General features: G+C 37.1%; 1 protein-coding gene across 1 annotated transcript in view; it reads right to left on the bottom strand.

Moving 5' to 3' along the window:
- The window catches only part of su(r) (dihydropyrimidine dehydrogenase su(r)), a 413,031-nt gene that overhangs the window by 284,524 nt on the left and 113,867 nt on the right, over window positions 1-14,640 (bottom strand). The window contains exon 5 of the mRNA XM_090408491.1: window positions 13,306-13,467. Coding sequence (XP_090264617.1) covers window positions 13,306-13,467 — 162 coding nt within the window. The remainder of the gene's footprint in view (window positions 1-13,305; window positions 13,468-14,640) is intronic.

Below are 14,640 nucleotides of genomic sequence, written 5' to 3'. Positions count from 1 at the left end.
GTAGCTTTGTTCAATCCAAAATATTTCCCTACAGATGTTGAATCTTCTCCAGCTGCTAAACAATCTAAAATTTGGATCTTAGTTTCTGAAGAAATAGCTTTTCTTCTTCTGTTTAACTGAATTATCTGACATTGTGATTAATGGGGTAAGGTTAAGAAAATATCTGACAATCATCATCATCATCAAATTCCTGACATGTATCCTGAAGAGTGTACAGGATATGAAAGTATTACATGAAAAACTTACATCACCACTAACTTCCTATCTACAATTTTCTTCCAAATCAATCTGTTACCTGTCAAGACTCCAACATTATCAGATCTTATATTTCTGTCTTCTAAGGTACTTTTTACCATATCAATCCATCTATATCTTGGTCTTCCACTGGGTCTTTTTCCTGCCAACCTGGCAGAGAATACTTGTTTTGCTAATCTTTCCTCTCCCTTGAAAGTAATCAATAATTAATTTTACTAATTTGATATTACATGTACAAAACTTCAAAATTTAATACATACCTGTATAACTCTATTGCACGAACAAAACACAACACATGTAAAATTTTAAATTGTAAACAAGAAATGATTTAGCAAACAGCTTAAGTCCTTCCAAGCAGCTTTATAGCCTCCTTTGAATCAGCATAGCACCCTTCTTCTTCCAGGAATTAATGGTGACAAGTGAATATAACGGATCATCTGTCGACATAACTTCAGAAAATCATAATTACGAAAATTGATTTTTTTTTGTTGTCGCCACAGTAGTCTACATTCTGCAGCAAGCATAGAGTAATCCCTGATATTTAAAACATTGAGGGATATTATATATATATATATATATGAAAAATAAATTAGTTTGAATGGCTATAATACTGAGAAAAAAAAAGAATAAAGTTTAATGCTGAGATACTACTAGTTTCGTTGAAAAAAATCAACTTCTTCAGGTATCAAAGACAAAGAATTATCTAAAAAATAACAGAGACATTATAAAATTACATCAATAGATCTAATATAAAAGACTGTAGTACAGTTTAAACAGGAATGCATGCTGGAGTTCCAATTGAAGTTGATTTCGTGCATGAGTTATCACGAGAATGCAAGTACTGGCAATGTGTGCATCAGACAGATTATAGCTAAGGCTGTTGTTTATATGGGATGAACCAAGGAACATTTCTTTAGATTTGATTATCTTTCTTTCACACTCGTAATAACACATATGTAAATTAGAAGTTTGTGGCCAGTCTACGAGGTGTTGGTGGCCTTCATCCGAGTTAACAGAGAAGAGAACATGGCTTGAGAGAGCGCTGGCTCTGGTCCTATTGTAGGATGTTTCTTCTGTGTTCCTCAATACATAAAAGGATAGATTTAGCTGTCTGACCATAATATGGTTTGCCACATTCACGCATGATCTTGTAGACTCCTGGATACTGAAGAGGGAGATGTTTTTTATTTTAGGTCTATTTAGTATGGAGCGAAATTTTGGAAACGTATTGAAACAAGTTCTAATGTTGAATTTCTTAAGAATTTTGCCAGTTTTGAGGAGAGAGAGAGAGAGAGAGCTGATGTATGGCAAAGATATAAATGCACTTGAGGAAGAAGAATCTTCAATAGTAGGTGAACAATGGTGAGAGATAAATTTATCAATCTTCTTAAGAGAGAAACCATTGTTGACAAAAGTCCATTTTAGTAAATTAAGTTAATTTTCAATCTCTGTTTTGTCTGTGGATAAATAAAGATGTGGCTCGATATGACAGGGTTGAAATAATACCAAATTTTTGCAGAGGGTAGTGATGAGAAGAAGCATGAAGGTGTCTGTGTGTGTGGGTTTTCTAAAAATAGAGATTTTGATATTTTCAGCACATCTTGTGAGTTTTAAGTCCAAAAAGGCAAGATAGTTGTTGGATTCCAGTTCGTAGGTGAAATTGATTTTCTCATGAAACTTATTGAGATGGTCTAGAAAAATATTGAGGTTGTTTAAACCGTGTTCCCAAATGAGGAATACATCATCTATATAACGGTACCAGATTTTGAGTTTCAGTGTTGAGGAATTAATTGCCTTTTCTTCGAAGTCCTTAAGAAATATATCAGCAAGAACTGGAGAGAGCGGACTGCCCATAGCCAATCCTGAGTTCTGCTTGTAAACCTTATTTGCAACGTGTCCAAAATCAAAGACGTCAAACTCAACAAATCAGATTTAATGGCAAGTTTCGACATAGTTTCTCTCTTCATGAATGTACCTACTCAAGAGCTCCTCCATCTTCTCCAGAACAAACTATCCAAGAAATTCTTTTCCTTACTCTCTCACTGTGTAAATTCAGGATACTTCAAATTTGAAAATAAAACTATTAAGGATTCTTCTTCCCCAAGTGCATTTATATCTTTGCCATGCATCAGCTCTCTCTCCCCAAAACTGGCAAAAAGCCTTAAGAAATTCAACATTAGAACTTGTTTCACTACTTTTCCAAAACTTCGCTCCATATTAAGTAGACTTAAAGTAAAACATCTCCCTCTTCAGTATCCAGGAGTCTACAAGATCATGTGTGAATGTGGCAAACCATATTATGGTCAGACAGCTAAATCTATCCTTTTACGTATTGAGGAACACAGAAGAGACATATCCTACAATAGGACCAGAGCCAGCACTCTCTCAAGCCACGTTCTCTTCTCTATTAACTCGGATGAAGGCCACCAACACCTCGTAGACTGGCCACAAACTTCTAATTTACATATGTGTTATTATGAGCTTGAAAGAAAGATAATCAAATCTAAAGAAATATTCCTTGATTCATCCCATATAAACAACAGCCTTAGCTACAATCTGTCTGATGCACACATTGCCAGTACTGGCACTCTCGTGATAACTCATGCACGTAATCAACTTCAATTGGAACTCCAGCATGCATTCCTGTTTAAACTATACTACGGTCTTTTATATTAGATCTGTTGATGTAATTTTATAATGTCTCCGTTATTTTTTATATAATTCTTTGTCTTTGATACATGAAGAAGTTGATTTTTTCAACAAAACTAGTAGTATCTCAGCATTAAACTTTATTCTTTTTTATTCTGGGTATTATAGTCATTCAAACTACTGTAATTCATTTTTCATAACATTATCTACCGAGTAAATATGAATGCTGATATATACATATATACATGCATGCACCAGCCTGGTTGGCTGAGTGGTTAGTGTATCCACTCTCCAGCCAAGAGGCTGCGAGTTCGAATCCCAACTAGGACATGGATGTTTATGATTGTCTTTCACCTTCATACATTCATCCAAACAAATATGTATACACTTTCCCATGATGAAGAGTGCATATACTCTCTCCATCACATATACTCTCCATCATGTATGCATAGAGTGTATACATCTGCATGTAGTTCTTTCTTTCTGACTTATTTATGGAATATTCTTGTAAACATTCTACTGTTATTCCATGAAATACACTGATCTGAAAACAACTGTAGACTTCATATACAGTGGGGAGGTGAAGATTTCACAGGAACAGTTTCCTACACACTTGAAAGCAGCAAGTCTCTGAGGGTGAAAGGTTTAGAAGACATCGCGGGTGAAGAATGGGGTGATTCAGATATTATAAATTAGGAAGTAATTCAGGTAATTCAGGACAGATAATATTGGCATCAAAAAATATTACAGCAGAAAGTTACAAAATACTTTAAATGATATAATAACAATGAAAGAATTAAAGGACAACCTAAATAAAATAAAAAATGGCAAATCAGCAGGAGAAGATGGGATAAACTCTGAACTGTATAAATTTCCTGGAAAAAAATTTCATCAAAGATTATTACAAATTTTAAATAAAATATATACAAATGGACAAATACCAACAGAATGGAATACAAGTATACTAATACCTATATTTAAAAAAAGGGGATAAAACAAAACCTGCTAATTACAGAGGTATTAGTTTATTGAATACATGATACAAAATATATAGTAGAATACATAATGAAAAACTGAAAATATACAGCGAAAAAATATTATTAGAATGTCAAAATGGATTTAGAAAAGGATGTTCTACAACGGATGCAGCTTTCTGTTTAAAACTACTTATAGAAAAAAAGAAGAGAATTTAATTTAGAAACTCATATATTTTATAGATTATGAAAAAGCATTTGATTAAAGTAAAAAAGAAATATACTGTTTGATATATTACAAAAAATAAATATACCTAATATTTTGACAGCCTCCTATATCACCTGTTTGTTTTTTACGTGATGGTAGTAGCTCTTTGGTAAATTATATGACAGTTCAAGTAATGATTGGCAAGCTAAACAGAAACCTGAGTTAGAGGTGTCACTGAAAGGCATTTGGAAGGAGTCCGATGGTTGTAAAGAGAAGAAAGAAGCCTCCACACTCAATAGCCAATCAGTTCTAGTCTCAGTTCCACTGACTAGGCTGGAGAGCAGTGTTGCTCCATCCATCCATCTAATACTGGTAGTGCTAAATGTCAAACTTAAGTTGCTGCAGATCTACAATCCTGTAAAAATGGCCTACCTTTTATTTCTGACTCTACAATGTCTCAATTGCAATGCCTGAAAAGAGAAATGGATGAAGTCAGAAAGGAAGCAGAATGCATTAGAGCTGAAATGAGGACAATGAATAGAAATATTAGGACTCTTGAGAATAGTTTAGTTGACGTGACAAAAATAAGAATGGATCTTAGAGAGAAAGCAAATCAGGTAAATGTGAGAGCAAGGGAAAGGATGGAAGTGACAGGAAGTCGAGAGATGAAGGAACATTAGAAAGAGAGATAATGAGAGGACATTGTGAAAGTGTGGAAGAAAGGGAAGGCATTATAATGAGAAGAAATGAAAATGCAGAAGAAAGGGAAAGTGTGATAAGAAGAAGGAATGATAGTGTGAGAGTAATAAGAGAGAGTATGGGAAAAGAGACAGCGAAGGATGCTAGTGTGAGTAGTAATGAAACCATGACAGGCATAATATATGGCGATTCCATGATTCACTGTGTGCAAAGTAACACGTTCGAAGAGTGCTTTCCTGGGGGATCAATGGAGAGGGTGAATTTAGCAATGAAGAGAGAACAGAATGCGGAGGAGATGATAGTAAGGGCTGGTACTAATGACTTGAGGAGCAGAATTAATCAGGTGGCAAAGGATCTGAGAGCAATGTTAGACCTGTACAGCAGAAAAGTGGGAGTGATAGAGTAGTGAGTGTGCTTCCTTGCATGGACAATGCAGAGTTAAGTAGAAGAGCGATGATAATGAATGATATGATTGCAAAAAAAGTATAGAATATGTTAATATTTGGGGTGCATTTGATGGCAGAGAAACAATGTATGCAAAAGATGGATTACATCTGAATAGGGAAGGACATAAGCTCTTAGAGAGGTTGCTGTTCTCTGATCAAGTGGAAGTGTTTAGACAGGATGGAATTGATAGGGTTGAGAGCAGAAAGTGCAGCCTCATGTGGGGAAGAAAAATAGTTTGGGTGTGAGGAAAGTTGTAGAATTGGTGGCAATATGGAGGAAGAGACTGGGGACGGTATTGAAGAGTCACATCGGAGAAGTGATATTTGTAAGATTTGTAGAACCAGAAATGGTTTCTTATGTTTGTTTACTAATACCAGAAGTATTCAAAATAAAGGGAATGATATTGTTGCATTGATCGTTGCAAAGGTTAAAGGGTAAATAGAGCAGGTGTGAAATGGATGAATCAAGAGATAAGCTATGCAACCTGAAAGAAGAAGGTATTATGGAAGAAGCACAAGTTGAGTAGTTATAATAACCACTTTCATGAAAAGTACAAAGAGCAGGCAAAGGAAGGTGACTCACGTGATAAGTAGGGAGATTCTTGTTCCATTGTATAAGGCTTTGATTAGGCTACACATGGACTATTGTGCCCAGATTTTGTCATCTGGTTTCAGAAGGACGAAGAGATGTTGGAAAGGGCCCAGAGGCGACTGACTAAGGTAGTTTCTAACCTCTGGAATGTTGAGTAAGATTGAGAGGATGCAACTTGCAGAGTCTGGTGGACAGGAGGAAGAGAGGAGATATAATAGAGACCAACAAGTTAGTAAGGGGTTATTATAGGATCACTGGAGAGGTTCTACAGAAAATAGTGGGAGATCAGGGGAGAACCAGAGGTCATCCCTGGAAACTGTATAAAGAGGAGGGGAGTGAGAAGCAGGTTTTTATTCATGCAAAATTATGAATGATTGGAATGCCTTGCCTGAGAGTGTAGTGTCTGCAGAGAATTTAAATGTGTTTAAAGCATGGTATGATGAGCTGTGTGTATGATAAAAAGACCTCCTAGACGAGTCTTTGACTCCATGGGGTCTTGGGTAATAATAATAATAATAACAAGTTGGTGATTAAATCAGTTTAAATTGGAATGGGGCTGAACAGTAGATTAGTTTGCTGCATTGAAGATTTGCTGTCTGAGGTGTTATTATTATTATTATACGCACATCTCCATGAAATCCGAAGATTCATCGTGAGAGATCCAATCTATCCACACAATCTATCATACCTATCTTTTAACCCATTAACAGACAAACTACTCATGACTAACTCTGGCAACCCATTCCACTCATTCACAACTTGCCAAGCAAAAAATCTAGTCCTCACACCTCTACTAACCACACCTTTATTCAACTTCCAGGTTCCCTTGTTGATGAGCCCCTTGTTCTGACCCCTTCAGCCAAGTGCTGAAACATTTTCCCTCTTTTTCTCCTATCAACCAACTTCTGCAATCCACACATCCTCAATCTCTCCTCATAGGGAACATTCCATAGGGAAACCACCATCTTGGTCACTCATCTCTGAATCCTCTGCACATCTTCCTGATCTCTAAGAAACCCAGGAGACCAGACTTAAACACAGTATTCCAGATGTGGGTGTATCAAGACCTTATAAAGAGGAATAACAACTTCCTTAGCACTACTTGTTAATGTGTTCTTCAATAGCCAAGTACTCTTATGGGCTATCTTTGCAATATATCCTCTAAACCTTAACTTTCTGTCTACCATCACATCTAAATGTCCAGCTTCCTCTATTTCATGTAAAACAGTGCCATCAGTGCGATACATAGCTTGTAATCTGTTTATTCCAAAATGCATAACTTTACATTTCTCTACACCTCCTTGATTAACTATTACTCTACCTAATTTTGCATCATTAGCAAACAACTGACTGTTTCCTTTGAGGTTATTTCCAATATCATTTATGTACAAATTAAACAGCAATGGTACCAGCACTGAACCTTGTGGCACACCACTATTAATCTGTTTTTGCCTTGATTCTTCCCCTCCACTTACCACTTTATGATATCTGTCCAGCAGCTGCCCTCTTATCCACTTAACCAGTGTCACATCCATCCCCATTTGTTCTAATTTACATAACAGAGTTCCATGTGGTACTCTGTCAAATGCCTTTGCAAAGGAGCGAATGAATTGAGTGGGAATGTCAATTTAATGTTGCAAAGTATAAGGTTCAGAAATTTGAGAGGCAGAGATGGGATGTAGAGTACACAGTCGGTGGAAATATCTTGGAAGAGGCAGAGTTGAGAGATCTGGGAGTGATTGTGGACAATGACCTAAAATTTTGGCAACGCATTGCTAAAATTGTGAGAGTAGCATAGCAGATAATGGGAATGATACAAAGGGCACGTACTTATAGAATTAAGGATGTTATGGTTCCCTAGTATAAGGCTTTGATCAGACCACATATGGATTACTATGCACAAATTTGGTCTCCTCCTGATTTTCAAAAAGATGAATATGTATTGGAAAAGGTCCAGAGATGAGTGACAAGGTGGTTTCTGCTCTCTGTAATTTTGAGTATCAAGACAGATTGACAAAATGTAATTTGCAGAAATTGGTGGATAAAAGGTAGAGGAGATATGATCGAGATATATAAGCTGTTAAGAGGTTATTATTAGATTAATGTTGGGGAGGGTTTGCATAGAATGGCTGAATATAGGGAGAGAACAAGCGGTCATCCCTGAAAAAGAGAGTGTGAGTAATGAGGTGAAGAGCAGGTTTTTGCATGAAGAGTGATTGGAATGCAATGCCTGAGAATGTGGTGAGCATAGAAACATTAAGCATATTTAAGGTGCAGTACAATAAACTGTGTGTGTGTGTGTGTGTGTGTGTGTGTGTGTGTGTGTGTGTGTGTGTGTGTGTGTGTGTGTGTGTGTGTGTGTGTGTGTGTGTGTGTGTGTGTGTAACAGTGGACCTCCTGCAATGAGTCTTTCACTCCATGGAGGTTTTTTTATAATAATAATAAAATTCTTGTTTACCATCTCCATGGAGTCAAAAGACTCATTGCAGAAGGCCTACTTTGGCAAAGTTAATAATAATGGCAAATACCTGTTGGATTTCTGCTGAGGACATGGACTGGTTATTACTAACACAATGTTCCAGCATAAAAATGTGCACAAATACACAGGAAGAGAAGAGGCAAGGAATAAGAAAAGTCTCATTAATTATGATATTGCTGATAATGATGTTTTTTCCCTGGTGCAGGACACCAGCGTGTACAGAGGATTTGAAATTGGAAGTGATCATCATTTAGTCTTGAGCAGGAAAAAATTGAATTTCATACTGAAAAGAAGAACATGTAAGAAAGTTTTAAAGCAAATAAAAGTTGAGCAGCTCTCAGATGTGAATTGTAGACTAAAATACACAAACATTACTTAAGAAAAAATGAAAGAGTTTGAGAACAGGAGCCAAACCTTGGAGATTTTGTGGCAAGCCCTGAAGAAAATGCTGATTGATTCAGTCAGAGAGGCATGCAAAGTTGTCTGTAAGGATAGAAAAATCAGAACTGCATGGTGGGCACAGGAAGTTAAAGCGGCAGTTAAAAGAAAAGAAGAAAGCATATCAAAAGTTCCTGGCAAATACGTCAGCTTGTGCATTTAGAGAATACAGAGACAAATGTAAGAAAGCTAAACATTGTATAAAACTAGCTAAACAAAAGTCATGAGAGGACTTTGGCAAGAATATAGAAAATAAATATCAAGAAGGTGGTAAGATATTCTGGAGGTTGTTGAAGAAGCTAAGAAATGGATGACATTGTTGTGCTGTAAAAGGAATTAGAGATGATAAAGGTGGCACAAAAACAGGAGAAAAAAATATCCTTGAAGTATAGAGTAACTACTTCAAAAAACTACTAAATGAGACGATCAGTGACAGCACAGTGATGAAAAACACTAACCAGGCATGCAATCAGGAATACATATCAATACTTGAAGTAGAAAAAGCCATCAAAAGCCTGAAATGTAGAAAGGCAGCTGGAGTAGATGAGATTCGACAAGAAATGCTCAAGTATGGAGGTATAAAAGTCTTACAGTTGCTGCACTGCATAGTTCAGAAGGCCAGGTAGGGACAAATTCCAGTTGATTGAAGCAGAGCTCTCCTAGTACCCATATATATAAAGGAAAATAAAACTTAATGTGAGAATTACAGAGGTATTTCTCTACTGAGTGTTCCTGGTAAGATATATGCAATTATTATTATTATCATCATCCAGACCTCCATGGAGTCAAAAGACTCATCGTGCGAGGTCATTTTTAGGAAAATACTAAGTCTAATATCATACCACTCCTTGAACCCATCAACTGTCCCCATTCCAATCACTCTCTCTGGCAATGCATTCCAAGGTTCAACCACTCTCCATGCAAAGAAACCACTCTTCATCCTCTTGCGCACAGCCTCCTTTGGTAACTTCCAGGGATAGCCCCTTGTCATCTCTCCTTCCCGCCATTCACCAAGTGAAAGAACTCTCCAATGTCTACCCTGTAACTGCCACTCAACAGTTTAAAAGTCTCGATCATATCACCTCTCCTTCTTCTCTCCACCAAACTCTGCAGTACACATTCACTCAGTTGATCCTCATAACTCATATTGTGCAGTCCTGAAACCATATTTGTTATCCACCTCTGTACCTTTTCCACAGTCAATTTAACCCTTTCAAATCATGGGGACCAAATCTGAGAACAATAGTCTAAGTGTAGTCTGATCAGGGCCTTACACAATGGAATGATAACTCTTTTATCTCTGCAGGGCAGTGTCCTCTCAGTATTGCAGCAATCCTCTGAGTTACCCTCACCACCTTTGCAATATGCTCCCTGAATTTCAGTTTTCTATCAATCATCACCCCAAGATCTCTTGTCTCCCCTACCTCCTCCAATCGAGTACGCATCCTCCCATCGATGGATCCCAAACCTCAAAACTTTACATTTTGCTGCATTGAACCGACAACCCCATTTATTTGCCCATTTGTCTAGTTTATTCAAATCCTCTTGCAGGGCTGCAACATCTGCACTATTACTGATAACCCTTCCCAACTTCACATCATCCGCAAACAACTGAATGTCCCCTTGCAATCCATTGACAATATCATTGATATAAAGACTGAACAATACAGGTTCCAGTACTGAGCCCTGTGGAACCCCACTTGTAACCTTCTGCTTCCTTGATATTGCCCCATCATACACAACTCTCTGACACCTATCAGTCAGCCAATCCTGAATCCAGTTGACCAATCTGACATCCAGACCCATGCGCTGCAACTTGAATATCAGCTTATCGTGTGGCACCTTGTCAAATGCCTTTGCTAAGTCTAGGAAAATGGCAGTATATGCCTTTCCCTCATCAACTGCTCTTGTCACTTTATCATAAAAGACAATGATATTACTAAAGCAAGGGTGCACCTTAACAAATCCAAGTTGATTCTCACAGAGAACATTACCCTCATCTACCCAACACTGAATATAGTCCCTCACTAATTTCTCCAAGACCTTAACAACTACTGATGAAACACAAACAGGCCTATAATTAGACACTTCCGGTTTGCTATCACCCTTATGCCACGGCACTATCTTACCTTCCTTCAATTCCCTGGGTACCTTTCCTTCAGCCAGACTTTTATTGAAAAGCCAGATCAACGGAGCTGTCAGTTCTTTAGCACATTCTCTCAAAACCCGTGGTGAAATACCATCCAGTCCAACAGCTTTATTGGTATCCAGAGTACTCAGTATTTGGAACACACTCTCCTCTTGCACTTCTAAACCCTGATCCTGCCCTATCCCTCTAGTATTAAAACCTCCTCCAGGATGAAATACTCCAATCAAGTGCTCACTGAATAACTCCATTATGTCCTCTGCATAAAGTCACTCTATTCCAATTTTTATCCTGCAATGTCATTTTTCCACAATCGTTTCTCCGTCTACTGGCCACATAGATAAAAAATTCCCTAGGATTTTCTTTGGATCTTAGTACCGATCTCTTCTCATATTCCAGTTTTGCCTTCCTCACCATTCTGGTCACTCTCCTGGCCTGCATCTTATATTCTTCGTATATCTGTCCTCCACCCCTCTCCTTGTATATCTTCCATAATCTCTTTTTCAACTGCCGTTCTTCCTGTTTGATATCGTCTGTCATCCACTTTACACCAAATTGTGTCCACTTCTTCACCCATGGAATACAGCTTACTATTGCTGCTAACAAATATTCTCTCACAATTTCCAAAGCACTAATGATATCCTGGCCTTCCTATTCTGCCATCCATGGAACTGCCCCTAGTTGATACCTAAGACTACTATAATCACCCGCCTTATAATTCCACATAAGTTCCCGTTTCTTTGATACACCTGCATGTCTGTTCATCTTCCAAGTCAAAACCACATGGTCACTCTCTCTCGAACTGGTGGGAGAGATGTCAATTTACTTATTATCAGCTCTTCTGATGCTATGACCAAATCCAAAACTTGAACCGCTTGTTCCCTCCATCACATGCTGCCGAAGACATTTGTCCCTCAAGAATTCCAGAAATTCTATCCCATTCTTACTACTTGCATTTTCCTCTTCCCAGCTTATATTGCTGTAGTTAAAATCTACCATACTTGAGAAAAGGTTGAGAAGGATTGTGGAAGAGAAGCTTGGTGAAGAACAAGCTGGATTTAGGCCAAATAGAGGCTGTCAGGATCAGATTTTTGCCTTACGACAGATAGTTGAGAAATCATGGGAATATATAACAAAGATCTGTATTTAAGTTTTGTAGATCTGGAAAAGGCATGTGACAAAGTTCCAAGAGAGAAGCTATTTGAAACCCTAGTTATATGGTGTCAATGGAGTATTATATCCAGCAATACTTAGTCTTTATTTGAGTTGTAAGTCATCAGTTAGAATTGAAGTAAGCACAGGAAGGTGGTTTAATGATGTTAAATCTGGTGTCAGACAAGGATGCACATTATCCCCTCTGTTATTCATTATCTATATGGATCACATTATGAAGGAAAGTGGTATTAAATCTGATATCAAAATTGGAGATATTACACTCAGCTCTTTGCTTTATGCAGATGATGATATATTTCTAAATAAATCTGCTACAAGTCTGCAAGATACCCTGACTAAAGTGAATAACTGTTGTAATAGATATAGTATGAAGGTCAGCATTAAAAAGACAAAGAGAATGAATATAGGCAGAAACATTGAAAATATCAACTGTATTGTGAATAGAGAACCTATAGAACAAGAAAAACAATTCAGCTATTTAGGCATGATTTTTAGTGAAGATGGTAAATTAAATATGGAAATAGACAACAGAATCAACAAAGCTGGTATGGTAGGAAGTCAACTGAATAAATTTATATGGAATAAGAGAGAAATTAGCCAAAACACTAAATTAGCTGTATACAAGACAGTATTCAAGCAAATTTTAATTTATGGATCTGAGAGCTGGGTCAGAAGTAAAACTCTTGACCAAAGATGACTGCAGATATGAGAATCCTGAGAAAGATTAGGGGCATGAACAGATGGCATTAATGGCAATATTATATTAAAAACGAAGATATTAGGAAAGAACTTGACACTGTCAGCATCCAGGAATGTGTTAGCAGAGCTAATCTCAGGTGGGTATGGTCACTTAAACAGAATGGGAGAGGAAAGATTAGCAAAACAAGTGTTCTCTGCCAGGTTGGCAGGAAAAAGATCCAGAGGAAGACCAAGATATAGGTGGATCGATACAGTAAATCGATACAGCACTGATAATGTTGGAGTCTTGACAGGTAACAGACTGATTTGGAGGAAAATTGTAGGAAGTTAGTAATAATGTAAGTTTTCATGTAGTACTATCATATTCTGTACACCCCTTGAGGGTATATATATCAGAAATTTGCTGCTGATGATGCTGACTATGCTTGAGTCAATATTTCAGTCCTGATATTTTTTTTTACTATCTTCGTACCTTCCCTAAAGATTTTTCATCCTTCAAATCCAGATTACAAGACAGAAATAAATAATGAAACTTATGTAAGCTTACCTCAGTAGCAAACTGCTGAAGTCCACCAATATTAATTGGTCCCTCTTCAGATGCATAAAGGTTACAGCCACCAACACAGAGGTCACTTGTGGGACACACCATTCCACAAGTCAATCCAAGTGGGTTATCAGAGAATATTGTTTTTGCTGCTCCATAATAATTCTGAAAAATCATTGTAACAGTTGAACTAATTTTGTCATAATTTATCCAAAAATACATTATCAACAGAGACAGTTATAAATAACATTGAATATTAAAAAAAAAAAAAAAAAAAATTAGAAACCTAAAAAATATTTATACCTGCAAGAAACAGAAGTCAGTGCAACTGTTTCTTGTAAAACGACTAAACAAAAAAAGAATCTTTATACAGATATTGGCATTTATCATCATCTAAATACTGGTGACAATTTTAGGGGGAATTGGGCACTCACTCTGTCCCCTCCCCACACACACAAAAAAAAACCTGACCATAGTCATCTATTTTAAATTACTTTTTTTTATTTATAGCTGTTATGGTTATGGAAAGAGATGCAAATTCACACTAGTGATTTCTGAAATAAGGGGGAATGAAACTGTGATTTAGCTTGCTAATTAGCCTGCAAATTACTGGTATAAGTGAAACATGATTGAATAAACATGGGATCCTGTCAAACAGAGATAGAGAGGTAAGATGTTTTTCATGAAGATAGTGTGAGGAAGAGGAGTAGGGGGTGCTGTTAATGACAGCAAGGGAACTATACTTGCATGAAGTGGAGATACAAGGAAGGAAATACTGGTAGCAGTTTTGAGATAGTATAGTGTGAGGGAAAAAAAACAGAAATAGTTAGGTATTGCTGTAGGCTTGTGGAGGGAAATGTAAGGATTTTTTTTTTTTTAATGTTGGGCCCATATGCGAGAGGTTAGCTGGTCAACCTATAGTATTTAGTGTACCGTATATGGGTAGTAGGATGAGAAAGGAGAAACATGTTAACATTCGATTTAAAAGCCTGTATATTGTATTCCTTGGGAAATACATTAGGTGGAAGACTGTTCAACAGTACAGTAGTAGCAGGGATGAAGGAGGAAGAAAAGGAACTTGTTCTGCGAGTTTCAAGGTGTACTGTGAAAGGATGTTGGGTGGTGGCTGTACATGTTCCAATGGGCTTAATACAGAGTAGGGGAATTATTGACGCTGTTTCAGATGAACATTTTCCATGGAAATATTTATAAAATATACAAGTTGCAGAGACTAAACATTTATGTGAAAGTGGGGGGGAAGTGAGTTGGTAAGAGATGGATCATTTATCAGTCTAATTGCTCTCCTCTGTATTGAGTCAAGCATTTTGAGGGAGCTTT

The sequence above is a fragment of the Typopeltis vanoorti genome, chromosome 18, assembly GCF_054136105.1.
Source record: "Typopeltis vanoorti isolate ZY-2024b chromosome 18, IOZ_Tvanoo_1.0, whole genome shotgun sequence".
In the NCBI taxonomy this organism is placed as follows: Eukaryota; Metazoa; Arthropoda; class Arachnida; order Uropygi; family Thelyphonidae; genus Typopeltis; species Typopeltis vanoorti.
Note: the sequence above shows the minus strand (reverse complement) of the source record. Positions and strands in the feature narration are given on the sequence as shown.